Source organism: Vulpes vulpes, chromosome 9 (genome assembly GCF_048418805.1).
Source record: "Vulpes vulpes isolate BD-2025 chromosome 9, VulVul3, whole genome shotgun sequence".
Classification (NCBI taxonomy): domain Eukaryota; kingdom Metazoa; phylum Chordata; class Mammalia; order Carnivora; family Canidae; genus Vulpes; species Vulpes vulpes.
This window is the reverse complement of record NC_132788.1, coordinates 9,923,125-9,951,113: the sequence shown is the minus strand read 5'-3', so window position 1 is coordinate 9,951,113 and position 27,989 is coordinate 9,923,125. Positions and strand designations below refer to the sequence as shown.

Below are 27,989 nucleotides of genomic sequence, written 5' to 3'. Positions count from 1 at the left end.
AGGCTCCTTCTGCACATTTTCCTGTTTCTCTGAGTGCCCCAGGTTGAAGCTGGTGGGGTGTACCTCTGCCTGCATTCTGAGCTTTCTCCACTGCATTCGGCTGACAACCAAATTTTGATGATTCCCCCTGTTGAACAGATCTTAAGGGTCCAACCTTTCATTCCCACTGCCACAGTTTCAAACCCTCACTTCCACTCGCCTGAGCTTCCTGACTCATCTGCTCTCATCATCTCTTCTTGACTGTAATTCTAGCTATCTGTAATATGCGATAATCTGTCATCCTACCAGAATCATCTTTCTTCCCCCCTTCTTCCTAGAATCACTCATTCTCCCTAGAAATTCCCCAGTTCTATTGGGATAATCTGCCTAAAACACAGATCAGTTCCCATACGATGCAAAATGTCCCCCAAGCCTTCATTTTGTAAATTCAGCATCTAGATTCTCTCCAGCGTGCCCCAGTGAGCACTAAAGTTTTACTGCTCATTACTGGGCCCCGTGCATCTCGTCCTGCAGCCAACTACACCTACTGTTCTTCACACGTCCCACCTTCTCCTCCTCCCACCTTCACCTTTTGTTCCAAAGTGTCCTTCCCCCACATATAAATCCGCAATACTTCCCTGTCCAATGAGCTGGAAATTCTGAGCTCTTGTTAATTAAAAATTTCAACCGACTGAGCTTTCCATATTTTGAGCATTTCAGTTAAGTCCAGGCAATGCCCTCCAACTGGGGGCTACCGGGGATCCACCTGTAGCTGAAGAGGTCAGGTTCATCCCTCATTGCAGCAAGGAGAACACATGTCATGGGAACCATGAGTGTCTCAGTAAAAGGGGGTTTGGTACTACTTACAGGATATGAACTCCAGCTGGATTATCTGGGGAGGGTCCACTGTAGAGTGGGTGTCAGGAAGCAGGAGCCATTCTATACATGAGTATCTCAATAAATCGTGTCTACACCAAGGACAAGCTAGCTACAAGGCTGTAACTGGTAAAGAAGCAGCTGCCCTCAATTTATTTGTGAGAGAACGGGAATTTTGTGGGTTGCAGGGTGGTATTTTGTGGGTTGCAGGGTGACCTTGTTTTTGTCTGTTCTTAGAATTCTTAAATGGTCTTGTCTGTCTCGCTTTATTATGGCCTATGAGTGACTATGTCTGATGTCACTTCTTGTGGGATTGTTCGTATCCCCGTGTCCAACAAGAGACACAGTGGCCCAGCTGTGAGCACCGGACCAGTTCCTAACGCCTCCAACGAGCTCCCACATGTCAGTGTTTGCTCTCGTCTTTCTCAGCTCTTACTGCCATCATGATGTCAATGTAGAGATCGAAATTTTTTCCTTAGGTACAGCACAGATTATGAAGAGTTACTACAGCTGTTAGCTAGGTAGGCAGGATGTTACTTGGGATCCCAATGGTGAGGGCAGATATTAGGATTTGAAATAGAACAAAAGTTGGGCATGGTTAACAGGTTTGAATGTGGGGAAAGGAGATATAATATATTGTATATAATCTATAATTCTTAGGAATACTGTGATATGTAGACCCGGAACCCCTTAGAGCTTGTCAAACACAAGAATTATCTCCATCTTAGTGAACCTAATAAAGTTTTCTGGTTCATGAAAGATGAAAGTTGTCCACTGCACTTATCCAAGAATCTAAATGCAATTAAGCATTTATTAGCAAGCCAAAAGGTCTTCATACCTTGTAGGTGTGCTTTTTTTCTTTATGGCTGTTGAATTGCTACTAAAATCCTAAGCAGTAAGTCTTATCGTAGATTATGTTTCCAGAAGACACTATCAGAGTGTTGGCATTGCCAAGTCTGAGTCTGAAGGAAGCAATGCCAGTGGCCTTTCAGGCCACAGAGACCAGAGATGCAGCCCACACATAAGGCCTTATATGTAAAAAGCAGAAAAAGCGATATCTGAAGTTCCTATAGTTTCCCTTTTTTTAATATTTTATTTATTTATTCATGATAGACATAGAGAGAGAGGCAGAGACACAGGCAGAGGGAGAAGCAGGCTCCATGCCAGGAGCCCAACGTGGGACTTGATCCCGGGACTCCAGGACTGCGCCCTGGGCCAAAGGCAGGCGCCAAACCACTGAGCCACCCAGGGATCCCCTCCCATAGTTTCCTTAAAATAAAAAAATAAAAAAATATTTGGAAAAAGTCTAAACTTTCTCTCTTTCATAGTCTGGATGATCTAAATGAGTTACCGATCCAACGTGGAGAAGAATCAGCAGAGATGTATGACTGACAACTTGCCCCATGTCTATCTAGTCAGTGACAATCAATGAGCATCTAAGGTGATTCCCAAAGACAAAAAAAAACTGATCTGTGCATATCCATGTAAAAATCCTCTAATGCCTTATATTTTAAATTCTTTTTTTTTAATATTTTATTTATTTATTCATTCATGAGAGACAGAGAGAGAGAGAGGCAGAGACACAGGCAGAGGGAGAAGCAGGCTCTACTCAGGGAGCCTGACACAGGACTCGATCCCAGGTCTCCAGGATCAGGCCCTGGGCTGAAGGCACCACTAAACCGCTGAGCCACCCAGGCTGCCCTTTTTTCTTTTTCTTTTTAAGATTTAAATTCTTTAAATAGGAACTTAAGGCACATTCTACAATGGCACGGTTAATTCATTTCAACAAGCAAAGTCAGAGTAATGACTCAATTGCATTAGGCAGGGGCCAAGACCGGTGAACTCAGGCAAACTGTCTCCAATCAGGGATTCCTTCCAGTATTGGTTATCGTCCAAATGGCATCTACAGATGCCACCATTGTACTGAGAGTCCCTGAAACACCATGGCTCCCACCTGCGAGGACAATGGCACGCTCCCGGCCAGCTCCCCGCACTGTGGCACTTCCTTCCTCCAAGGCTCGCAGGGCTCCAAGTTCTCCCTTTCTTGAGTCTTGGGGAGATTTCAATTTGCAATTTTTTTTTGGAGTATTTGTGGCCTATCACTTAACACTGTCACCGAAAGATAATATTTCAGTGATTACTCAGTGCTGACATTTTATTATTTAATATTAAAATCCCATCAGAAATCCCTAGCCTGATAAGCTAAAAATGAGGTTTGAAAATAAAGCACCTGGCAAATCTGATTTGCAGTCATCCAAATGGCATTTTGTCAGATGGGAACTAATTATCAACCTGACATGATTTCAATCTGCTGTCATTTTACAAAACGGGATCAGTTTGCTCTCTATAAAGATGATCAGGCTTGCCGCTTTTCAGCAAGACACCCAATTTCACCTATTCTCATGAGATTCTTCTATTATGCAAACTACTGGTAAAGCAATTACATGCTCCAAAAGATTAAGACCAAAAATTTCACATTCAGAGAATTGTCATTTTCACCTCTTAAAATGTAAATTCTTGCCAGATGTTAAGATGCCTTTTTTACTTCACACAATGTCACCTAATGATCTGGGGAAGGTTGAACCCCTCTGCAAGCAATTTTATCTCCCAAGTTTGAGGACAGAACTCTGACAATGCTCCAAGGCTCTACCCTGGGGAGGCCACCTAATAAATGAAGGAATCATGGAAGGGAGAACATGTTTCTTCAGGTTTTTCAAGGCCACGTAGTGACTGGACATTGGCTATTGCCAAGCTAAATGCTCCAACTGGCCAAGAATGAAGGTGGAGTAGAGACCAGCAGGAGGAGAGAATAATATTTAGACAGGAGATAGTCAACCCTTCTGCAGCTTAAGAAGAAATGCTGGAATGTCCACGGATGGAAAGAAAGGGGAATAGCTCTTATTACTTCGTGCCAGGAAACGTGCCACGTGCTTGTCACACACAGAAGACCATGGTCAGCAACTTGTCCCAGTCTAGGCCATGACATCAACTGCTGTTGAACTGATGAACACTTAAGATGTTATTCATAAAAATAAAAACTGAGGTCCAGAGAAGTCCTCCTGTAACTTTTGTATGGAGACAGTCAATGGGAGGGGATCTCACAGATAGGATCTCACCTCCCAGTGTGGAAAGAGAAAGAGTAAGGAAATATATTTTCTATTTAGGACTCATATAAGCCTGCTCTAACATATTGATAAACTCTACTTCATAGTATTAAACATTTTAATAACAGTAAGCACACAAAGTAACGTTTACCTTCAATAACTACGTTCCATTTAAAGTTTTAAAAATAAGCTAACTAATGGGATGCCTGGGTGGCTCAGCAGTTGAGCGTCTGCCGTCAGCTCAGGGCATGATCCAGGGGTCCTGGGATCCAGTCCCCCATTAGGCTTTCTGCAGGGAGCCTGCTTCTCCCTCTCCCTTTCCCTCTGTCTCTGCCTCTCTCTCTCTCTCTCTCTCTCTCTCTCTCTCTCTCTCTCATGAATAAATAAATAAAATCTTTCAAAAATAAATAAAGATAAAATAAGCCAACTAAATAGAAAGAAAAAGTTAATATGATTAAGAAAGGAAATCTGAGAAGAGGAAGAGAAAACAAAGCTCCCTTCTGGTCTTTGTGATATTGGATTTTTCTTTCAGTGGGGCTTCACTGGAGGAAGCACAACTCTCAGGAGTCTAGTAACAGAGTATGGAGGAAGTTCCTGACAGCACGATTTTGCTTCCAATGGCTGCCGAGGGGAATCATGCCATGCATTACTATGATGTGCAGAGCGTGGGGAGCAGTGTACTTGTGAGTCATGATATGAGTGAGACTGCGTTCTCCCCAGCACAACTGCAGCTTGTTGCGTTTGCAAACACAGTGGTCTCAGTGCTCTGCATTCCCAACAGGCAAGGGTACCATGTCCTCAGCACACCCAGCTCCATGACACACACCCTGCCGTGTGCATGAAAGAAAACTGGCCCTCCAGTGGGGAAGCCATTCCCATTTCCACCACGGCTCTGACAGGGGAGTATGGATGTAAGCACAAGAAAGTATCTCGTGGCATAGAGAGGTGGAAAAACTTCTTCACCTCAAGGTTTGATGGGAAACCCAAAAATGTTACTGTGATAGTTAATTTCATGTGTCAACTTGGCTAAGCCATGGCACCCAAATATTTTGTCAAATTCTAGTCTACATGTTGCTGTGAAGGTACTTTTTAGATGAAATTAATTGTTAAAGCAGTAGACTTTGAGTAAAGTGATGTGGGTTGGGCCACACTGCAGGCTCCCTGCAGAGAGCCTAATGGGGGACTGGATCCCAGGACCCCAGGATCATGCCCTGAGCTGAAGGCAGAGAGGCTCAACTGCTGAGCCACCCAGGCATCTCATCAGTTAGCCTCCAAAATGTGGGTGGGCCTCATCCAATCAAAGGCCTATAAGCAAATGTTGAGATTTCTTAAGAAAGAATTCAGGCTCAAAACTGTAACTCAGAAACCCTCCCTGAGTTTCCATGCTGCCATCTTGCACCATAGATTGAGAACTGGCCAGTTCTCACAATTACATGAGCCAATTCCTTAAAATCAATCTCTTCCGAAATTTCTCTCTTTCTCCCTTCATATATATTTCTTTTATTTTTTGGATTTTATTTATTTAATTCAGAAAGAGAGCAAGTGAGAACATGAGCAGGGGGAGGGGCAAAGGGAGAGAGACAAGCAGACTCTGTGCTGAGCTCAGGGCCTGACATGGGGCTCAATCTCATGACCCTGAGATCATGACCTGAGCTGAAATCAAGAGTCAGAAGCTAAACTAACTGAGCCACCCAGCGCCCCTCCATATATATATATTTCTTTGTCCGTTATATATATGTCATCATTATATATATTATACATATATATAATGTCATCGTATAAATGTCAATTCCATGATTGCCTAGAAAACCAGAGAATTAAGAGTCTACATGAAAAGATTCTTCAATACCCCTCAATGTTTAGTTGCATTTCCTACTAACTCCTTCATTGATTCATGAGTATGAGACATGTCCCTTGAAAGTTCTGGGCAGTGGAACCACAGCACCCAGGCTGGCATCTGCATTCAGTCCCCTGCTGGGCATGTGGCCACAGGGACACGACTGAAGCAAGTATGATGTAATTCATAAGTGCGGCTCAGCACTATCTACCTTGCACGAGGGGGCATTGAAAGAACCAGAGATGTGAAGCTCAAAATCTAGAAAGATCCATGCTCACTGAATGGTGGTTTTGGGCCAGCATGGTTACACAAAGGTCACTGATAAAATATACTTCCTCCTACCCCCCAATGAGGAGAAAGACAATTAATATAATATTTTAAAGCCCAAGCAAGTGATCTCAACAGTGACTGTTGGAATTCAGAGAGAGGAAATCATATTTGGCCCAGAAGGAGGAGTTTGCAGGTGACACTGGGTGACAGGGGAAGGCACTGAGCGAGCAGAATTAGGATTCAAGCAAAACCAGGGAACAGGCCTCCACACTGATGGGTCAGGCACATGTGGAGGAGGATTCGCATTTCAGAGTATTCTGAAGACCTAGCTTGCCCGAGTATGGAGACACCGGCAGAACAGAAGACACCAGAAAGAGCCACCTGTGTGCTTCTTTTTCAGGACCACAGAGGTAGGTTGTGCAGACACAGATTTTGACTAGGAATCCCTCTTATCTCTGAGTCCCACAATTTACACGATTAAAAAAGAAATCAGTAAAATGCAGATGATCTTTGGAAAGTGAATGCCGGAACTTCTGAACATTTGCGGAGGGAGTCACAGGTCCTATAACACACTGTGCACAGAGCAAGAATTCCAATAGATGAGAAAATTCGAAATGGATTGCATCTTGCTTTTTATGCCCAATAAATGGAAAAACATACTCCATTAACCTACCAACACGGTATTAAAAGATACGCAATCCAGTAAGAGCTCTGAAATGACCTCCAGTAAATCGTTAAAAAACAATTAAGCTGTTAGGAGATGAAGCCTGTTTTTCATTTTCTTATTCTGCTTACTTGCATTTTTCTTATTTTTTCACAATTATGGTCAACTGCCCATGAAGGGGGGCATAAGGGTGTTTTCAAACCCCAGCCAAGAGTCAGTCTAAAGACAAAGTGGGTCGTGCATGAGAGGTGTGCACTTACATGGACAAGTGAACGCATTCCAGGAGCAAACATCTGCTCGGATGCAAAAGAGAAGTTATAAGTCGGGGGCGGGGGCAAGGATTTGCATTCCACGATGGTACCAACCTGGGTCACAGAGGCATTTGTAGCTGGTGCCCACGCTGCGGCAGGTGCCATGGGCGCAGGGGCTGAGCGCGCAGAAGTCCACCAGCTGGGCACACGCCGGCCCCGTGAAACCCGCGCTGCAGCGGCAGCTGAAGTGCACACCGTCCGCGTGGCAGGTGCCGTTGTTCTGGCAAGGGGATGAGGCGCACGGGTCCACCTTTTCTTCGCAGGCCGAGCCGAAGTATCCTGCCCGAAAACACAGACAGGGGGATGGGTGAAAAAGCAATTAAACCGTGTTCACATGTCTTGCTAATAAACCGGGTCCATAGTTCTTAAATGTTCCCCATGGTGAAGCGATCAATTCACCGAGCAGTTTCCAGGTAGTGACAAACCAACGATATGGGTAAGGCAGGTCTTCTTAGCTTTGGGACCCAGGGGTTAAAATACGAAGCTCTGTGCTTCCAATCTGCTGCAATGTAAGATATAGACCTACTTAGATGGACAGACATCCAAGGACCAGAATATATTTATAGGTATACAGGTGCATGTGCATGTTGTCTATGTAGTCTAGAAAGATGCCAAAAAAAAATGGTGATTACCAGGAAGGTGGGATTGGGGTTAGTGGAGGGCTCTGTCCTCTTATTTTATACACATTGCTGGGGGGAAAGGTATTCCTTACCTTTGCTTCAAAAAATATATAATCCTGAATTTAAAGAATAAATCCCATATAAATAGGAAATAATGAAAAAATCTCCCACCCGTATCCCTTACACCCCATTCTTCTCTCTAGAAGCAGCCACTCTTAGCAGTTGCTTGAATATATATATTTTTAAGGTGGTTGCTATAATGAATGAACTATGGTGTGTCCATATAATGGAATACTATCCAGCAATAAAAGGGAAGCTAAGTTCTGACTCGTGCTACAATCTGGATGCATCTTGAAAAATAACGTTAGCTGAAAGAAAGCAGTTGAAAACCAACACATATTACATGAGTCCACTTATAAGAAATGTCCAGGGGCACCTGGGTGGCTCAGTCAGTTAAGTGTCTGCGTTCGGCTCAGGTCATGATCCCAGTCCTGGGGTCAAGCCCCGCATCAGGCTCCCTGCTCAGTGGGGAGCCTGCTTCTTCCTCTCTCTCTGTCTGTGCATGCGTGCACACACTATCTCTCTCTCTGTCAAATAAATAAATAAATAAATAATCAAGAAAGAAGAAAGAAAGAAAGAAAGAAAGAAAGAAAGAAAGAAAGAAAGGAAGGAAGGAAGAGGACAGGAAAAGAAAGGAAAGAAATGTCCAGAAAAAGCAAATCTATAGATATAGAAAATAGATTGGTGCTTGCCTGAGGCTGAGTAGGAAGAGGGACTGACCTTGAACGGCCTATAGGTTTGTGTATCCATGTAGGGACTTCAAATGCTTTAGAAAAACCTATTCTTTTCACAGTGTAAGAGCAGCTTGAAAATTAATTGAAGATGGTTAGAAACAAAGTTAAATGATTTTACTAATAGACAGTTTTTATTCCAATATTCTCTTCCATTTTTCTTGTCTACATTTTTTTTTAAAGATTCTATTTATTTACTTGAGAGAGAGACAGAGAGAGAGCATAACAACTCGAACTGGGTAGGGTGAGGGGAGCATAAGCATAGAGAGAAGCAGACTCCCTGCTGAGCAGGGAGCCTGATGGGGGATTCGATTCCAGGACCCTGGGATCATGACCTGAGCTGAAGGTAGATGATTAAGTGACTGAGCCACTCAGGCGCCCCTTTTTGTCTACATTTAAGTTTGTATTTACCCATCTTCACATAGAACTCCTGGCAATATTGGCAATCTCTGTTGTTACTGTTAAGGACACAGTGAATATATAAAACAAACAAAAATAGCTCCCAGACTTCATTATCTGAAGCATCCCTCATAAATTGGCATAATCAACTTGGTATTTTTCCTTACAGAAATAGAAAACTTTTTCAAAATCCAATCCTATTCAACATTTTATAAAGTTCCTGGTAGTGTTTAAATTTTAGAAATCGTACTAAAAATGTCTCACATCAGTTTTAATAACACTTGAATTCTCCAAAGAGTCCCTTCACAGCCTAGAGTGAAATATAATTCCATCTTTCACGAGATGTGTCCCATTTTACTTCAACTGAAAAGGAGATACTTCAATACTTATCACCATAGGACAAACACCGACCAGAGCAAGCCCCCACCTCTCTAATCTGCTGCCTCATCCAGAAAAGAGCTGAAATTATTTTCTTCAGAAAGTCATTGTGGGTTCTAAAAAGGTAATGTAGCAAAATGCCTGAAAGAGCTCCTGTTCCAACGCTGAATAAATGAATTAAATAAAAATGGTAAGAATAACAATAGTGGACATCTCCGGGGGGCTGATGTGCACCAGGTGATTCTAAGCCTTATTATTTCCCTGTAATTTGCATTATTTCCCTGTAATTGTATGGTGAAAGAACACTTAGTAGTTCTACTTAACAGAGGAGACAGTGGTAACACAGAAACATCAAGTAGCCTGTTGAAGTGTTCGTAGCTAGTAGACGGCAGAGCTCAATGCAAAGCCCAAGCTCTTAATACTCTACAATGCTGCACAGAAGAGAAGTCAGTGTTGGGCCACTAGAGGTGTTAAGATGTATAAACACAACCAGAACTCGTGTTTCTATCTGGTTTGTATCTGGGTAGAAAAAGAAAGAGGAGATTCATCAATCAAGTCAAATTTGTAAAACAAATACAAATTTTAGAAAGGCAATCACTCTAGATCCATGTTGATAGACTCCATGACAAATATTCACATAAAACACATAGAATATTCCAAGTGGAGAGAAAGATGAGTAAATAGGCAAGGAGATGTGAAGGGTCATGCCTGGGGAGAGCCGCTATTTCAAGAAGGTCAAGGGTAGGGTGAAAAGTGAACATAAGTGAGGGCCCTGGTCAGAGGCCAGATGGAGAACAGTCTTGTCGGCCTCAGTAACGAGTCTGCATCTCATTCTGAAGCCACGGGACATCATCTATTCATGTGTTTTTGATATTCCTAATTGCAAGCAGTGTGGAGAGTGAATTAGTGGCAATCAAGACCAGAAGCTGCAAACCAGGTGTTGACTAGCATAATTGGGGTGAGAGGTGATGAGAAACAATTTGTGGCACTCGGGATGAAGAATGTGAGACGGACGGTAAATGATTTCACAAATGACACTATCCGTTCAGGGACCAATGAGATGGAGGAAGAATGAAAGGGAAGGGAGAGCCTAGGGACACAAGGTAACAGAAGCCTTAAACTCAAATGCCAGCAGGAGTCAGGCAGGCAGTGTTGACGACAGAAGTGGGCCAGTGGTAAGACAGCAGGGTGTGGCGGGGACTGTGCCAACTGGAGAATGCATGCCCTCGGAGTGCCTTCCAAAGGGGGTGCTGCTACTCACCTGCAGCCAACTGCTGCCACCTAGAAGGCAGATCCTGTTGCCAGCTCTTCTGAGTTTTCAAGAAATATCTGAAACCTAGATTCTTGTTTGAACCCCTCCTCTTTTAAAATGTTGATGAGTCATTTCTCTGGGAAATAAAACATGTCTGTGGGCCCTGGACATACCTTCTCTGTGTGACTTAGTGTGAGGCACAGGCTTGGGAGCCAAAGGGAACTGGGCTTGAACACCATGTCTGCCCATGAGTAACTGTGAGTCCTTGGGCAAGTCCTTAATCATCTTGACCTTACGTCTCTGCATTCATAGAATGGGCATGATGATGCTGACAACATATGGTTTTTACGAAGCTTAAATGAAAACCTCTGCAAACTATTTGGCACAGTGACTGGCAAATAACAAGTGTTCGGTAAGAAGCAGCTATTACTGTGGTTTTCCAGACTGGGGTACAGTGTGGATGGTTTTGTTACCAACTGCAATGGTAAACAGAGAAGGAGATTCCCAGCAAAGAATGATGAGCTCGGCTTTGTGCATGTTGACTTGAGGTACTTTTTTTTATAAAGATTTTATTTGTTTGAGAGAGAGAAGGAGAGAGAGCACAGGCAGTGGGGAAGAGCAGAAGAGGGAGAAGACGACTCCTCACTGAGCAGGGAGCCCGACATGGGGCTCGATCCCACGACCCTGAGATCATGACTAGAGCCAAAGGCATATGCTTAGCTGACTAAGCCACCCAGGTGCCCTGAGTTGAAGTGTTTTTGTGGTTGTTTAGGAGTCAGTTAACTCTGCAGATCTAGTGCTCAGGAAAGAGGTATGAAGTAGAGGACATACTGGGGGTCAAACACATATGGATGGGAATCAAATTCATAGGTGTGGATGCTAACCCTTGAGGCAAGTACCCGATGGTGAAGGCACCCTGATCTCAGATTTCTCAGCCTCCATTCCTGTGGGAAATAAATGAAGCCAACCATCTATGGCATTCTGTCCTAGAAGTCCGAGCTAAGACTTGTTTTGACCAGCAAATTCTATTTCCATTACCCAAGCAATTGTTATCTTATTAATGTGACATCCTTTCTAAAGGACTCACACCACCTGTAGCCACCTTTTAAATGACCTTCCAAAGAGGGAAAGGGACAAAGTTTTATAACACAAAGAAGGCAGAGCCAGAAAAACCAAAGTTTGGATCTTCTTACTAGCTGTGTGACCTTCGGCAAAGTACTTAATCCTTTTGTGCTTTAATTTTCTTGCATGCAAAATGAGGACAATGTCTGCCATGTAGGATCAAACAAGAAGGCAGCTGGTGCTCAATAAATGTTGGATTCTCCTTCCTTTAAGCAGTGGTTCTGGGGAAATTCCAGGTTTCCTGTACACCCAGAGCTAGTGGTTATGGCAACGGGAGAAAGGTTGGCTTATCAGCCAATCTCTGGAACATAATCAAATTTCACGTGTGCATGAATCCTTCATGGCGGAGTCCCTGGATATATCTAAGAGGGAGTGTTTCAGAATCAGGTGGTGCCCACACACTCCTCTCCAAACCCACGCCCAGTTATTGGGCCATCCAGTGAGGCTGACAAACGGAGTTGGGGTCCTAGGGCAAACAGTGATGGGAAGAGGTGATAGGCAGGCATCTCTGGCAGCATTTCCACACAGCTGAAAAAAACACCAGTGTCTCTTAATGGCAAACACTTGTCCATACCAAGCATTGTTCTAAGTGTTCTGGTTATATTAACTCATTTAACCCTAGTGTCAGTTCTATGAGCTAAGTACTATTATTTCCTTTTCAGATGGGTAAACAGAGGCTCAGAAAGATCAAGTCACTCGCCCAAGATTACACAGCTAGTACATGGCAGGGGTGGAGTTTGAACACAGGCAGTCTGACTCCCAATTTCAGGCTTCTAACCAGTACTTTTTGCCACAACACTTGACGTTTGGGGCATAGTAGAAGCGCCAAGAATGTTAAAACAGGTAATCCAGGATCTGTCAGAGTTCTGTCCCTTGCTGGCCATGTGTAGCAGAAAGGGTTTGTCATCTCTGATCTCTCTCTCCTCTGTTTTCACTGCAGTAGGACATCTGGTCACCTAGCTACACCGAATAATGGCTACATGTGCAAGTCTCCTTTATAGCTAGATGTAAACCTACAACTACATTTTGGATAATGGGATATAAATGGAAATCTCTTGAGGCTGCTTCTGAGAAGCTTCCTTAAAAAAGAGTTGGCATGCACCCTTTGCCCTGTTTTATTTTATCCCTTCATTCATTCTACTGTCTGAACCATAGTGATGAGGGCTGTTTTTTTTCCCCAATTTGGCAGAAAATAACCCAAACACAATAATGCTCAATGTAATCCAGGAAGGATAAATTCAAAGAAAATGAACAAGTACATCACAGTCAAAATTCTGAATACCAAAAATTAGAAAAAAATATTAGAAGTATCCAGAAGAAAAAAGTCAAAATACATACATTGAACAATGAAAAGAATTACAGGCAACTTTTCATTAGGATCTATGAAGGCAAAAGACAAAATTACCTCCTTAAGGCACTGAAAGAATAAACCTATCTCCAAGAACTCTATTTCCAGGGAAAATAACTTTAAATAATGAAGGTAAATTAAGACATTTTCTAATGGATAACAGCTCAGAGAATTTGTTGCCAACATATCCACCTTACTACAAAAACATTAAGGAATGTTATTAGAGAGAATGGAAATGAGGATATACATGAAAACTCAAGTTTATAGGAAGAAATGAAGAGCACTGAAAATGATACATTTGGGGATAAGTTGTTTTTTCCTTTTCTTTATTTAAAAACAATGATCTATTTAAAGATTTTATTTATTTATTTATTTATTTATTTATTTATTTATTTATTTATTTATTTATTTAGAGATAGAGTGTGCAGGTGCAGGAGAGGGAGAAGGAGCAGAGAGAGAATCCCAAAGACACTCCCCACTGAGCTCAGAACTCAAAGCAGGGCTTGATCTCAGGACCCCAGGCTCATGACCTGAGCCAAAATCAAGATTCAGATGCCCAACCAACTGAGCTAACCAGACACCCCTTAAACAACTCGCTACTTAAAGAAAAATTAATAACATTGAATAATGATGTTATAACACACTTAGAATGAAAATAAGTGTCAACAATAGAATAAATAATGGGGGGGGGTTGATAGAATTATACTATCATTAGGTACTATAGTACTCAGAGCAACCATTAAATAAAAACAAAAAAATTAAGAACCAAAACAATGAGAGAAAACAAAGATATCGCTAAAAAGCCAACTGAAGAGAAAAAAATTTTTCTGAATTTTTGATTTTCCCAAAAGAAGGAAGGAAAGGAAGAATAAAACAAAGAACATAGAGGATGAACAGAAAACAAACAGCATCCAGTGCTCTCAATAACTGCATTGAATATAAATAACTAACAACGCAGAGATTGTCAGACTGAACAAAAAAGCAGGATCGAATTACATGTGCTCTAAGTGAAACCCATTTTAAATAAAAATTAAAAAATAAAATTAAATAAAGAAAGAAAGATTGATGTGAAAAGATGAGAAAAGATATGGAAAAAATAGTGTTAAGAAAGCTAGTGTAGGGCGCCTGGGTAGCTCAGTTGGTTAAGTGTCTACCTCCAGCTCAGGTCATGATCTCAAGGTTCTGGGATCGAGTCCCATATTGGGCTCCCTGCCCCATAGGGAGCCTGCTTCTCCCTCTCCCTCTGCCTCTGCCTGCTGCTCCTCCTGCTTGTGCTCGCTTTCTCTGTCAAATAAATAAATTAAATCTTTTAAAAAGCAAGCAAGCAAGCTAGCGTGATGATACTATATCAGAAAAGGTGGACTTTAAGACCAGGAGCATTATCAGAGGTAAGGAGGATCATTTAACAGGAAAATGTGGGCAATCCATCAGGAAGATATAACAACCCTAAATGTACAGACACCTAATAAAAGAACTTCGAAATACACACACACACACACACACACACACACAAACTGCCAGAGGGAAAAACCAACCCCATCAGAGAAGGACCTCTTTCTTATTACCTGATAGACTCAAGTGACAGAATGAGCTCATGTCCGCAATATTTCCAAACACTATTGAACCATCTTGACCTAATTAATATTACTACAAAACTATACCCAAAGACTCATAACACAAATTCCTTACAACATGCACATGAAACAAGTCAGCCATTTCGATACAGGTGAGAAAATCATTTGACAAAAATCAATGTCCATTAATTACTAAAACAGAGGCCATTATGCCCTCCATCAGACAGGGCATAAACAAAAAACTTGCAGGGAACTTCACATTTAATGGTGAAATAACAGGTAGTTTCCTCTAAGAGAATAAACCAAAGGAAGCCATTTTCTTTGTACAAATTGACAAAGTGACTCTAATTCGTATCAACATGCCAGGAACCCAGAAAACCCAAAACAATATTGAAAAAGGGAAAAAAAGACAAACTTGGAGGACTTACCCTAGCTGACTTTTTAATTTTATTTTATTTATTTGAGAGAGAGAGAGAGTGCATGAGTGGGGGAGGGTGGGGCAGGGGGGAAAGGCGGGGACAGAAGGAGACGTGGGGAACCTGACACAGGCCTCATCCCAGGGTCCTGGGATCATGACCTGAGCCAAAGGCAGACACTTAACCCACCGAGCTAGCCAGGCACCCCTACCTTAGCTGACTTCTAAACTTGGTATAAAGCTATAGTTATTCGGGGTGCCTACTGTTTGCAAATAAACCAAATTCTAAACCAATACCAGTGCAATCAAATAACCAGCTCTTCTTTGATATCTTAGCTTCCTCATTTGTTAAAAATAGAGACAATACGACAGCTGTATAAATCAAATAATTATACTGAGAGGGAAAAGAAGAGGAATCAGTGTTAACGGTAATAGCAAATACTGAGTTCTCATTGCCTATCAGTCACTATTCTAAGCAATTGGCATCTATTGCTTTGATTTATCACAACCATTGGCTCAATCAGAGTCTACTATTATCCACTTTTACAGAAGAAGGCTTAGAGACTAGATATCAGAGAACTAGGCCAGGGATATCAATTGGTAAGTGAGAAAAGCAAGAGTCAAACTGAGGTCTATGTGACTCCACATCTCCACTCTTAAGCCCCATGCTAGGCTGCCTCCTGCAAAAAAAGTCTGTCTCAAAGCACTTGCAGACCTGAAGGTGCCATGCTAGCAAAAGAAAGTACGGGCTGATTAAACCCATCACTATCCTAACTTCCTTAATTTAAGAACTTTAGAAGGTGGAAACCCCTTGTCAATTATGAACTTTGAACTCTGTGCATTTGAAATGCCCTGGGCCTCACGAGTTCTCAGTATTTCCAATATCACATGGAGGATATTTTAAAAAGATGATTATGAAACTTGAGTTCTACGGAATAAACATATCACATGTGCTTCCAAATCCTTATAAAACCAGAAGTCATCATTAAAATGAGCCAAACGTCAGATTTGGAACCAAGATGCCAACCAATGCAGGCATGGCCTCCCCATCTGCTGATCGAGGCCAGATGTTGGCTAGTTTAAGGTTCTTGCCATAATAACATGTTACACGGGTGTTAACGTATAATTTAAATCAAAGCTGGCTTCTAACATGATTACTGATCACAGAAAGCTTGAATGTTACCTGAATGTAGTATCAAAATCTAAGCTGTAGCCCAGGTAAAAACAAAAACAATGTACATTCAAGTTCTAGATCTATAAATGAGTACCTACATAAGTGATCCCCAAACAGATGTCGAGTTATAGGATCTGGTTTCCCTGTGGAAAAATACAGAAGTCTGTGACTCAGAGCTAAGGCCCAGATTACTATAAAGTGCACTTCTGTGTCAATTTACAGAGCTCAGTGCGGTTCTGTGAGTGCTGGGAGAAAGGTACCTCCCACCACAAGGTAGAGAAGGCCTTGGGGTCATCCGTAGCTGAGATCCAGCCAGCACAGATTTCATCTTTCCAAGAAACGTTCTAAAAATGAACCACGATTTTCACTGTCCTGTTTTCTCCTCTGCCTGCCCCTCCCTCCCTCCGTCCCTCCTCCTCTTTCTCTCAACACAGACCCACATTGCATATAAAGAATTTCAAACTCCACATTCAATCTTAGGAACTTCCAGGCGTTTGCCTGTTCCTGCATCATGTTAGAACTCTAAAAGCAATTATTTTAGATAGCCTTCGGTAAAGTTTCGCTTCCTATTAACATAACTCTTTCAGAGCTTTGACAAGTCAATCTATCAATAATGATCTCTTAAAGTAAATGTTTTGGAAAATTCTTCTTGCAGAAGATGCAAACCAAATTAGTTATGGTGGCAAAGGCAAGAGGACTGGAGAATAAAATTTAACGTTCTTGGATTCATGGACACAATTCATGGACACAATCAGACGCCAAAACATGGAGAACAAACAGAATATTGCTTTGAGGAATATCGTACTGTGAGTAATAAAAATAATAATAGTAGTGTTTCCAGACTGACCAAGAGATTAATAGATTAACTACACTGGAGAAATAACATGTGGTCCCAACTGGAACCTCATGAGCAAATGTATTGGGATTTATGATCCTACTCGAAGGATAGAAAATTAAAAAAAAAATTATTTAATAATGTTAATCAAAAAGGTGCAGAGAAAATGATGCAGATAGTGATGTTTCTTGTTTGCAATGGTTTCTTCCAAGTCATACAAACATCATATGATAGATATTAGAAAATGTTGGAAGGAAAACACAACAGCCCCAGAGAAAAACTCAAAACACATGGACACGATGCCAGCAGTCAAGACACTTAAAACAACTCACTGCAACAATGGGAAAGTTTAGAGAAGGATGAAAGATTAAAGGATTAAAATGGAAAATAAACAAGACAGAACCATGCAAGAAATCTAAGGAAATAGGGGTTAATGCAAAACTATAATTTAGATAGTTGACTGCTGCTCCGAATTCTGTGTTTGAACCAATATTTATATGAATATGCCTCTGGAGCATGTTACGTAAATAAAGAAATCAGCACCCTTGAGATATACACGTGGTGGAAGTCAAACATTTGGAACCAAAGAAAACATTCCTGGATCATTTTAAGTTGCAAGACCATGAAGTCACTCTATGTAGAAAGCTCTGGAGATATCAGAAGCCTCTGCAGCACTGGCAAGGGGAAGTACGGAATACAGCGATACTGAAATCTTAACTCGTGATTTTGCTGGCTTGGCCAACAGTTCACATACCAGATTGCTTCCTCTCCCTCAACCCCGGGTCTGACAAATCAGTGGATATTAATAGATTCTATCTTCGAAACACATCCTGACCCCAAACACTGTTTGATCTCTGCCGCCACCACTCCAGTCAAAGCCATAATGATGTCTCTCCCTGTCTTACTAACAGTTTCCTCTGATGAGCTTCCCAATTCTATTTTACCCCACAACCAATTTTCCGAACAGTAATAAGAATATTTTCTTCAAATGCCAACATTAGCATCGTTTCTAATTGCTCTTAGAATCAAATATGTGCTTATCATCTGTGGGCGACACACCCTGATGGCTGTGACACCACGACACTGACATGATGACCCCTCTTTTTCTAGGAGCTGGCCCCATGGGCCTCCATTCAGTTCCCAGAAATGACAAGCCATTCCCCACCTAGACCCTCGCTGCATACCATTTGCACTGCATGAAGTTGCTGGTCCTATCTGCTTATACATGATGTTTTAGTTCTTGGCTTTTTTTTTTTTTTAAGATTTTATTTATTTATTTGAGAGAGAGAAAAAGCAAGCACAAGCAGGGGTAGGAGCAGAGGGACAGAGAGAGAATCTCAAGCAGACACCATGTTGAGTGTGGAGCCCAACACTGGGCTCAATCCCAGGACCCTGAGATCATGACCTGAGCCTAAGTCAAACGCTTAACTGACTGAGCCACCCAGGGGCCCAGTTCCGGGTTTAATGTTTGACAGGCAGGACTTCCCTGATCACCCCATTCTGGGTACATATCCCTTATTCTGTATCGTAGTACCCTGTTTACTCTCTTCATGGCACGCTCCCGAATTCGTAACGACACGGTTGTGTTGGTCTACTTGTCTGTCATCTGTCTCTCACTCCCAGCAAGACTATATGCTTCCTGGGGGAGGAGCCACGTTAGTTGCTCAGCCTTGAGCCTCGGTACCCAGCACAGAGACCACTCAGCAAATATTTATGGAATAAATGAACAGACAAATGAAGAGATGAGTGACAGAGGACATATTCTAACAGATTTGTTACACGGCACTATGAAAAGGATAAATGTTAGTCATTAGCTGTTTTGATTACAGATATCTAAATGAGTAATCACTAAATCAAGATGAAGGCATGAGGGGCGCCTGGGTGGCTCAGTCAGTTAAGCATCTGACTCTTGGTTTCTGCTCAGGTCATGATCTCAGGGGCATGGGATGGAGCCCAAGGTTGGGCTCCAGCGTAGAGTCTGCTTCTCCAACTCCCTCTACCCCACCTCCCCCACCCCACGTGTGCAGGTGCTTTCTCTCTCTCTCTCTCTCTCTCTCTCTCTCTCTCTCTCTCTCCCCTTCTCAAAATAAATAAATAAAATAAAATAAAGAAAAGAAAAGATGAGGACATGAAATTTGGTTCATCTAAGTATCTTCATGAGCAGCAAAGGGAAGTAAGGAGAAGGAAGCATCTTGTCTCTCAAAGAGCTTATTCTTCCAGAAGAGACCAGAAGGACATGTCTAGAATGATGATAAAATGACCAGAGGGAGTTATTTCTTTGCACAAGCACTGATGGAATGGTTCCAGCCTGGTGTGAGTTTGGAGGAACCGGCCCAGGCTGTCTCCACAGGAGGAGTGTGCGGCAATGGGCTCTAGGAGCTGCAGTGGTTCAAAAGAAGGAGGGATGGTCACAGGGCTGGGCAGGCCAGCAACACCTCATGGCAGAGCCGGGTTTTGCCTGGGGCTTAAAGAAATCCCAAGATTTGGCTGGAAGGAGGAGGAGGAGTGCTATTAGAATCAGAGAGGAGGTACCGGCCGCCGTTTATGGAAAATATAACTGGGACCACATTCGTTCTGGTTCTAAGAAAGGAGACAGTTATGCAAGATACAAAGGAAAAGGAAGAAGGAAAAGCAGTTATGAAACCCTAAAATGTAGCAGACCCAAGATGATTGCATTTTTACAATGTGACTTTTAATCTGTAAGAAAATCCATTTGAGGGATCCCTGGGTGGCACAGCGGTTTGGCACCTGCCTTTGGCCCAGGGCGCGATCCTGGAGACCCGGGATCAAATCCCACATTGGCCTCCCAGTGCATGGAGCCTGCTTCTCCCTCTGCCTATGTCTCTGCCTCTCTCTCTCTCTCTCTCTCTCTCTCTCTCTGTGTGTGTGTGTGTGTGTGACTATCATAAATAAAAAAAGAAAGAAAGAAAATCCATTCGAGAGAATAAAAATCTCCGTAAGGATTTTTTCTTTAGCAGAACAAGAAGACACATTTAGATCTCAGAGAGGAAAATGAAAACTAGGAAATAGTCCAAGGAATGCTCAGTCAACTTTTCCTTAGTTTCGACTCAATAGATAAAAGACAGAAGAGAAAAAAAAAAAAAAAAAGACAGAAGAGACAACACTTACAGGTAGATGGGTTACGAGAGCAAAAATAATTGGCTCTTAACAATGGAAACTCCAGGGTTTAGTCAAAGAGTTCCGTGTTGTCCTTTGGGCACTCACTTTACCTAGACACATGGAGACCAACCAGGTACCAGGCACTGCTTCGGACCTTAGATTGTAGGAGGAAAACAGACAATAGAAAGATAAGTAAATCGATATCATTAACTAGTGCTCCATGGGATGGAGACAGGTAAGAGGAGAGAATCCTGGGAGCTGTCAGAGGGAAGGAATGGCCCAAGGGAAAGATCCATAGTCCAGCCTGGAGCAAGGCTTCCAGCAAAGGCAGCATCAGGTGCAAATGCCCCAGGGAGCATTGTGCTCTGAGGTGAATGGCGCCCCCTGGAGACCAATTCCAAACCCCTGCTGTGTTTGAAGTACCTCAGGAGGCCAATGGCTAGAAAGAGAAAAGCAGAAAGTAATAAGAAATGAGGTCCAAGAGGAGCACCTGGGTGGCTGAGCGGTTGAGCATCTGCCCTTGGCTCAGGGTGTGATCCTGGGGGTCCTAGGATCAAGTCCCGTACCAGGCTCCCCACAGGGAGCCTGCTTCTCCCTCTGCCTACGTCTCTGTCTCTCATAATAAATAAATAAATAAATAAATAAATAAATAAATAAATAAACAAACAAACAAACAAATAAATAAAATCTTAAAAAAAAAAAAAGTAAAAGAAATGAGGTCCAAGAGTTAGCCAGGTACATGTTGGCCCTATACCACACTTTGGGTGGGAAATCACCTGAGGTTTAAGAGGCAGGAGTGAGGGTGGCCCAGGTGGCTCAGCTGTTTAGTGCCACCTTCAGCCCAGGGCGTGATCCTGGAGACCCCGGATCGAGTCCCACATCAGGCTCCCTGCACAGAGCCTGCTTCTCCCTCTGCCTATGTCTCTTCTCCCTCTGCCTCTCTCTCTCTCTCTCTCTCTCTCTCTCTCTCATAAATAAATAAAATCTTTTTTTTAAAAAAAAAAAGAAGAAGAGGCAGGAGTGAAAACATGGGATCCACATTTTTAGACAGGCCTCTTTGCCTATTGTGTGGAGTACAGACTGCAGAGGACAAGAGCGGATCAGAAAGAGAAGTCCCGAAGCTATTGCCAGAGTCCAGAGAGGAATCTGGAAGTCTGCAGGAGGCTGGGAGTCCTGGGCAAGCCACATAACCGTTCTCTCTGACATGAACAACAAGAAATTTGCCCTGTGAGATAGACAGAGGATCGCCTTATGCACATGAGAAAAATAACATTTCAGTTCTCTGTAGAGCGGACACCTGGGTGGCTCAGTGGTTTGGTGCCTGGAGACCCAGGATCAGGGCATGATCCTGGAGACCCAGGATTGAGTCCCACATCGGGCTCCCTGCATGGAGCCTGTTTCTCTCTCTGCCCCTGTCTCTGCCTCTCTCTCTCTGTCTCTCATGAATAAATAAATAAATTTTTAAAAAATTCTCTGTAGAAATTCTGAGTCTGGAGAAAAAAAACAAAAGAAAAAGAAAGGTAAGAAGTAAGCAATGGAACATGGAAGGGAGACAGAGGTACTGAGTACCCACCTATCCTGTACAACCCCACAGCTCCGTGAGATGTGCATTACCTTTTACATATTTTGAAGCTGAAGTCCAGAGGGTTAAGTAATGTGACCAAAGCCATCTGCTAATCTAAAGAAGTGAAATTCAATGCAGATCTGTCCTCTAAATGACATGAATTTTGAGCCTTCATTTCTCCATCTGCTTCAACAGAAATGACCCTTATTTTCATGAATTTTATATATGCTGACGTGTGGCAACACCTGGCACCATGCAGGGTCCCCCTGCATACAAAGAACACCACCGGGGTTAATCCCTGAAAGAACTCACTCTGTGATCTTCAGTCACAGAGGTCCTCAGCCCTGGCTGCACACTGGAACCCCTAGAGAGCTTTGAAAAATTCGATGCTTGGTTTCCCACCCCCTGGAATACTAACTTAATTGGCCCGGGATGGGGGCCGGCTGCCATCAGGATTGTTTTTAAGGAGAATGCACCTTTCCTTTACACAGTTCTTTCTCTCTGCTTGGTGGCCACAGACTTTCTATTTAGTCCCGAAGAATAAAATGTATAAACTACTGTTACGTTTCGTAATTGTCTTTTTTCTCCCAACCAACACAGATTTACTTCCATTTTCCTTGATTGTGACAACTATACACTAAATTTCCTTTAAGAAGCTGGCCCTTTTCTCAGCCCTTAGAGTTTGCAGGGAATTGACTCCAAATGTCAGCTCCAAGAGTGGCTTTGTGTCTGAGACTTGATCCTCCCAAAGCAGTATATACCATGGCCACAATGAGTAAGTTCAGTGGTGGGCAATGTCTCGATTCGGAACGATCTAAGTCAGCCCCATGGATTCTTCTAGGAGAAGACAAACTCTTCCCTACCCAGTCTTGAGAATGAAGCCAACAGCGGAAAGCAGAGGGAAGACTGCTGGAGAGATTAAAAACTCAGGCTTGATGACATTATGTGAGCTTCTGGATCAAGCCATGCTTGAATTCATCCTGCATATTTACTACAGAGCCAGTACACTCCTCTTTTTTTTTTTCTTCATTTTCTGATCTGTTTGAGTTATCTATTATTTTTAAATTGAGATTTTTAATGGATACAGAGATGCTGTAAAAGTTACTTTGTAGGAAAAACAAAAAGCTACTGCATTAGCCTAGTCCATCCTCTGATAAAACATAACTGATTAGAAATAATGAATGGATGATAAGAGTAAGGGGAAAGACAGATACTCAAGAGCAGCTGTGGTCTGAGGAGATGAGGAAAGACAAAGAGATTTTCACAAGTGTGTCTCTGAGCTAGATGTAATATAAACCCTCTCGGAACTCTCAAAGACTTCAATTAGAAGATGAGGGATGCTGGGTTTGTTTTTTTTTTTTTCCTAATTGCTTGGGATTTCTTCAACTGGGTCTCACCTCTGCAACTGGACCACAAGATCTCCAGGTTCACAAAAGTTATATACAACTTTGTGAGCCTTTGTTTGTCCTAAGGAAGCAGATGACCTAATGCATAAAAAAAATATATGTACAAAATGTTCTCTGCAACGTGATAAAAAAAAACAAAAGCAAAAAAAGAACCTAAATATACCTTTTGCAGACTCCATTTCCTCAGCGATGCCAAAGGGTGGCATTCCTCGTTTTGTCCTGGACTCTCTCCCCTTCCCTACTGTGTGCTTGCTCTGGGTGGCCTCCCACAAGCCCACAGCTGAGATTTGGCCCTGGATGTAGAAATTTCTCCACTTGACCTCTCCTGCCCACCGCTCTCTCCCACACTTCAGGTTCATGCATTCAGCTGACTGCTCAATGTTTCTTCTGGATGTTCCTTGGGTTCATTAAATTCATGTCCCAAATGGAACTCCTCTCCTCTCCTCTCAAAGCTGCTCACCACCCCACACAGCACCCCCATACATGCAGTTGCCTAACACTTTCTGAAAGCTGGGTTGTCCATGGTCCCTCTCCTCCTCCTCCTCCTCCTCTTACAGCCAGTCTGTCCCTTTCTATCTCCATCATCCCTAATTCAATCCACCACTATTGCTCACCTAAATTACTGTAACAGGTTCCAACTAGGGTTCTCTGACACTTGTCCTCCTCCAATCCATTACTCCTCCTTGAGCCATGGTAGTTTTTCCCAAATTCCAAAGTTCTGCTCCTCCTCTGCTAAAACTAATCATGGTGTCCTCCCCTGCTATCTGGGGTGGAGTCCAATCCCCTTGTCACGGGTGGGAAGGCCTGCCGAGCTGGCTTCTACTTCAGCCACTAGTCCATGCCATCTCTCCATCACATTCTGCATTACAGCTCTCTCTGCTGAGCAACATTTTGCTCCTCAAAATGGCACCTTCTCTCTCCCCTACCTTCACACATGGTGTCAATGTTCTCTTCCTGGGAGACTCGGTCCTTTGCCCACACCCCTAACTTCCTCATCTTGGCGATACCTTGGGTGTCTGCTGAAACATCACTTCCCTTAGAACATTCCCTGACTTCCTTCCAGCCCCCAGTCTGGGTTTGTGGGGAAGGGGTCCCTCTTCAACCACTGGACCACCCCAGTAGAGCCCAGTCATATCTCTGGTCATAGCGTCTGCACTGTCTCTCACACCCACTATCCCACAAGATCCATGAGCCAGAGCCTCATCTGTCTTGTTCACGCCTAGATCCCTCGTCATTAGCACAGTAACTGCCACAAAGTAGGTAATCGATAAATAGTGTGTGGATGATTAAGTCTTTCATTAAATACATTATGCCACATTCATATGATGGAATAAAATGCAGCCATTAATAACAATTCTTTAGGAAAATAACGAATGATACAAGGGAACATTTGGAACACATTGTTCAGTTGAAGCAGCTCATTACAAAAGAGAATGCACAGTAAGATCCAACTTTAGCTTTCTAAAATGCACATTAAAAAAAGAGACTTCAAAGATATTTGCCTAAAATTCAAAGTGATCTCTCTTGGGGGATGGAATTATAGGTGTGTTTCTTTTTTTTTTTTTTCCTTTGAGCTCATTTGAGAGCATAAGTTTCTCTGAGAGTGAAGACAAAAATGATAAAATGATTTAAAATGTTATATAAAGTCCCAGACTGTCACAGAGCAGGCGGTGATGGTCAAATGCATTGAGAGGGGACAGTGGTGAGACTAGCCCATGTGCCTGCCCTGCTGTGCAGTGACCAGATGCATTACTAAGTGTCTACTATTTGCGAGCTGAAAGTGAGGAAGGGACAAGCTCTTCATATAAATTATAATTAACTATGACTGGGGCAATTAGAAAGAAGAGCAGTGGGAAATGCTTCGAGAAGGGGCTATGTGCAGGGAGGGGAAGCCTGAGCCTCTACCTCTGGTGGCCTTTTATCAGTATGACATCAGGTCACAGGAGATAAGAAATCAGGTTGGAAAAAAACAAGTCAGAGAAGAGCTTAGCTAATCAAAAATAGTTAATCAAAAATTATGATAAAGTAATTAATCAACATTCTTCTACTTTCATAGCTGTGTGCATGTTCAGCCCTCTGAGGCCGGGTCTCTCTGTCATTCCCACCTTAACAGGCTCACAGGACTCGGAGCCCAGATCTAAACTGTTCATAATAAGACCCAGGACCACATCACATGGTACTTTGGTCCAAGTCAGACAAAAATTTCACTCTAGCCTCCTCCGACTCTCTAAAATAGGGAATATATATATATATATATATATATATATATATATACATATGGAGATAAATTCTGCTTCATGGAGAAATAAAAAATTACACTTACTTTTAGGATATTTGTATTTCTATTGTAAAGGATCGTTGGGGATGCCTGGGTGGCTCAGCAGTTTGTGCCTGCCTTTGGCCCAGGGTGTGATCCTGGGGTCCCAGGATCAAGTCCCACATCAGGCTCCCCGCATGGAGCCTGCTTCTCCCTCTGCCTGTGTCTCTGCCTCTCTGTGTGTCTCTCATGAATAAATAAGTAAAATCTTTAAAAAAAAAAAAAAAAGGAATTACATGAACATTCTGCTTCTGATACAGAGACGTAAGCTTTTTTTTTTTTTTTAGCAGATTGTCCACAAAGAGCAATCGTAAACTCCAAACCAAATAACCCCAGGACTACGTGGCTCTAGAACATGAACATGAACAAAAGCAGACAGGTTTTGGAGGAAAATCAGAATGTAGAGGCAGCAGTCAACAAGGGGTGAGTTTCACATCTGGGGAGGGCCACCCAGCAGGCAGCCTCAGCTGTGACTACGGCCCAGGGACACAAAGATGCTAGTGTTAAACCTGCTCTCTCTGCCCAAAGGGACCCCAGGAAGGAGCTTGACACAGGCATACTCCAAGGAGTCAGAAAGGGTCCTAGGAAAGAACAGAGCCACAGAAGGGATCCCCAAATTCTGTATATGAAATCTGCCCAAGTCTCCTCCTTTTTTTTCTAATAATAAATTTATTTTTTATTGGTGTTCAATTTACCAACATACAGAATAACACCCAGTGCTCATCCCATCAAGTGCCAAGTCTCCTTTGACCCCGAATTCATGCTGAATGGGAAACTGGATGAGATCTGACCCTCCCCCTCACTGCTGGAGTCTAACCAATGAGAGTCACCCAGTTACACGAGTGAACACTGGTTGTTAATTCATCTTGGCTCCAGTTTCCTGCCATATGAAGCGACCTTGTTGCAACAGTTTTGAGATATTTCCCCACTCAGACATGCAACAAAGACCCACAGGTACTTAAGTGCCGGGTGTACTGAGGAATAAGAAAGAAAGTTTAGCCTCACTGTCCTCAACGAGCCTTGAGCCCCATGAGGGAGAGCGGACCTGCACCCAACTAGCTAGAGGTCATGCAAGGTTGACCTTGACCAGAGAAGGAGCTCAGTGCAGCGGAGAGAACATGGACTCCAGAATCAGACACACCTGGCTTATATCTCAGGTCCACCAGGATCCTCTGTGTTCAGCTATTATGAGCATCAAGCAACAACACTTACATTAATCACTCACCCCACTGTTCTGAGCACAGTATACCCCTTTAATCCTTATAACAATCTCATTAGGTTTGCACTAATATTACTTCACTCTACAGATGCAGAAAATGAGGCATAGAAAATTTAGGTTTATTTGCCCAAGGTCACCAAAGTAATATGTGATCAAACACAGATTCCAACACAACCCGCAAGGTCTACCCGCCCCTCAGCTGTTAACTGCTAACTTATCCCAAATAATAACTTCAAGCACCAAACACAGAGCCAGCACTCCGCGAATGGCAGGTATCCTCATTGTTATGGTTACTGCTGAAGGGGTTGTGATTCCTGAAGCCACAAGAGAAAATAATAGTTGAAATGCAGGGCATTTACCTGAATTTTTAAAGCCAAAATGTTTTAGGAACGCGAAATAATTTTCATGTGCTGGACACATGCTTTAAGAAACTTTAATTTGTATTTATGTATAAGGTATCCCCTGCCTCTTCTCAAAAAGAGAAGCACTAAGATACCATTATTTATTTCTGCATTTGTCACACTGTAACTTCTAACTGTCACCTGTCACCACTGACCTGGACATCAGAATGGTTCTCAAAGGGGGAAGTAGCGCTAAAAATGATAGGACCCTGGTCACGCACTAAAGTGAATGCATCGTCCCATTGTCAATGAGAGAAGCAGGCCAACAAAACCCCTTGCAGTACTTTCATTTAAACAATCTCAGAGAAACTGTGCTATGGGGGGAGGCAAGGGGAGAAAGAAAGAGAAAAGATAAGAAATATAAACTTAGCTGTAAATCAAATTAATCAGTATGCACCAAACATAGAAATTAAGTTTGACTCATACTTGACAAATCTGAAAGCCTGCTTTGTTTGAAAAGGTGAAACCATTGGATTGTTGGAACTCCAAGGGTCTCAGCTGCTACAATTCCTAAATGAAGTGGTGATTTAGGGATAATGCCAATTTTTAAAAGAATAAGAACAGTATTTTACTCAGGCCTGGCAATTTTATGAGGACATGTTGCACATTTATTATGTAAATACATGCAGTTTAATAAGGTCCTAAGAGGGTGCTTTTATCAAAACCCTGCATACGAGGATACTGGTAAAAAAAAAACAACCAAATCCCAGGACTGTGTAGCTCCCAAATCCTTACTGGGTAACACGCCCAGTTTCTGAACAATACACATTATCTCGGAGATGATTTTTATGACATATGTGGCTATTGCCTGTAAATCCCTTTAAGATGAAAAGCATTACCATTGACATTTGAGTTGGACAAAAGGATTTATACGGCTTGATTACTCAAGGCTATAAAATGTAGAAAAACAAAAATAGTTTGGATAAATCCTTGGAGCTTGTTGCAGTGAGATTTAACCTACGGGGCCTGGGGGCCCACACTAAGTTTTAGAGAGTCATTTAGAGGTTATGAAA

The 27,989-nt window shown here is 42.6% G+C and overlaps 1 protein-coding gene across 1 annotated transcript in view; it reads right to left on the bottom strand.

Moving 5' to 3' along the window:
• Positions 1-27,989, bottom strand: part of DNER (delta/notch like EGF repeat containing) — a 313,637-nt gene that overhangs the window by 56,880 nt on the left and 228,768 nt on the right. Inside the window, exon 8 of the mRNA XM_072719318.1 lies at positions 7,096-7,320. Within this exon, the coding sequence (XP_072575419.1) occupies positions 7,096-7,320 (225 nt within the window). The remainder of the gene's footprint in view (positions 1-7,095; positions 7,321-27,989) is intronic.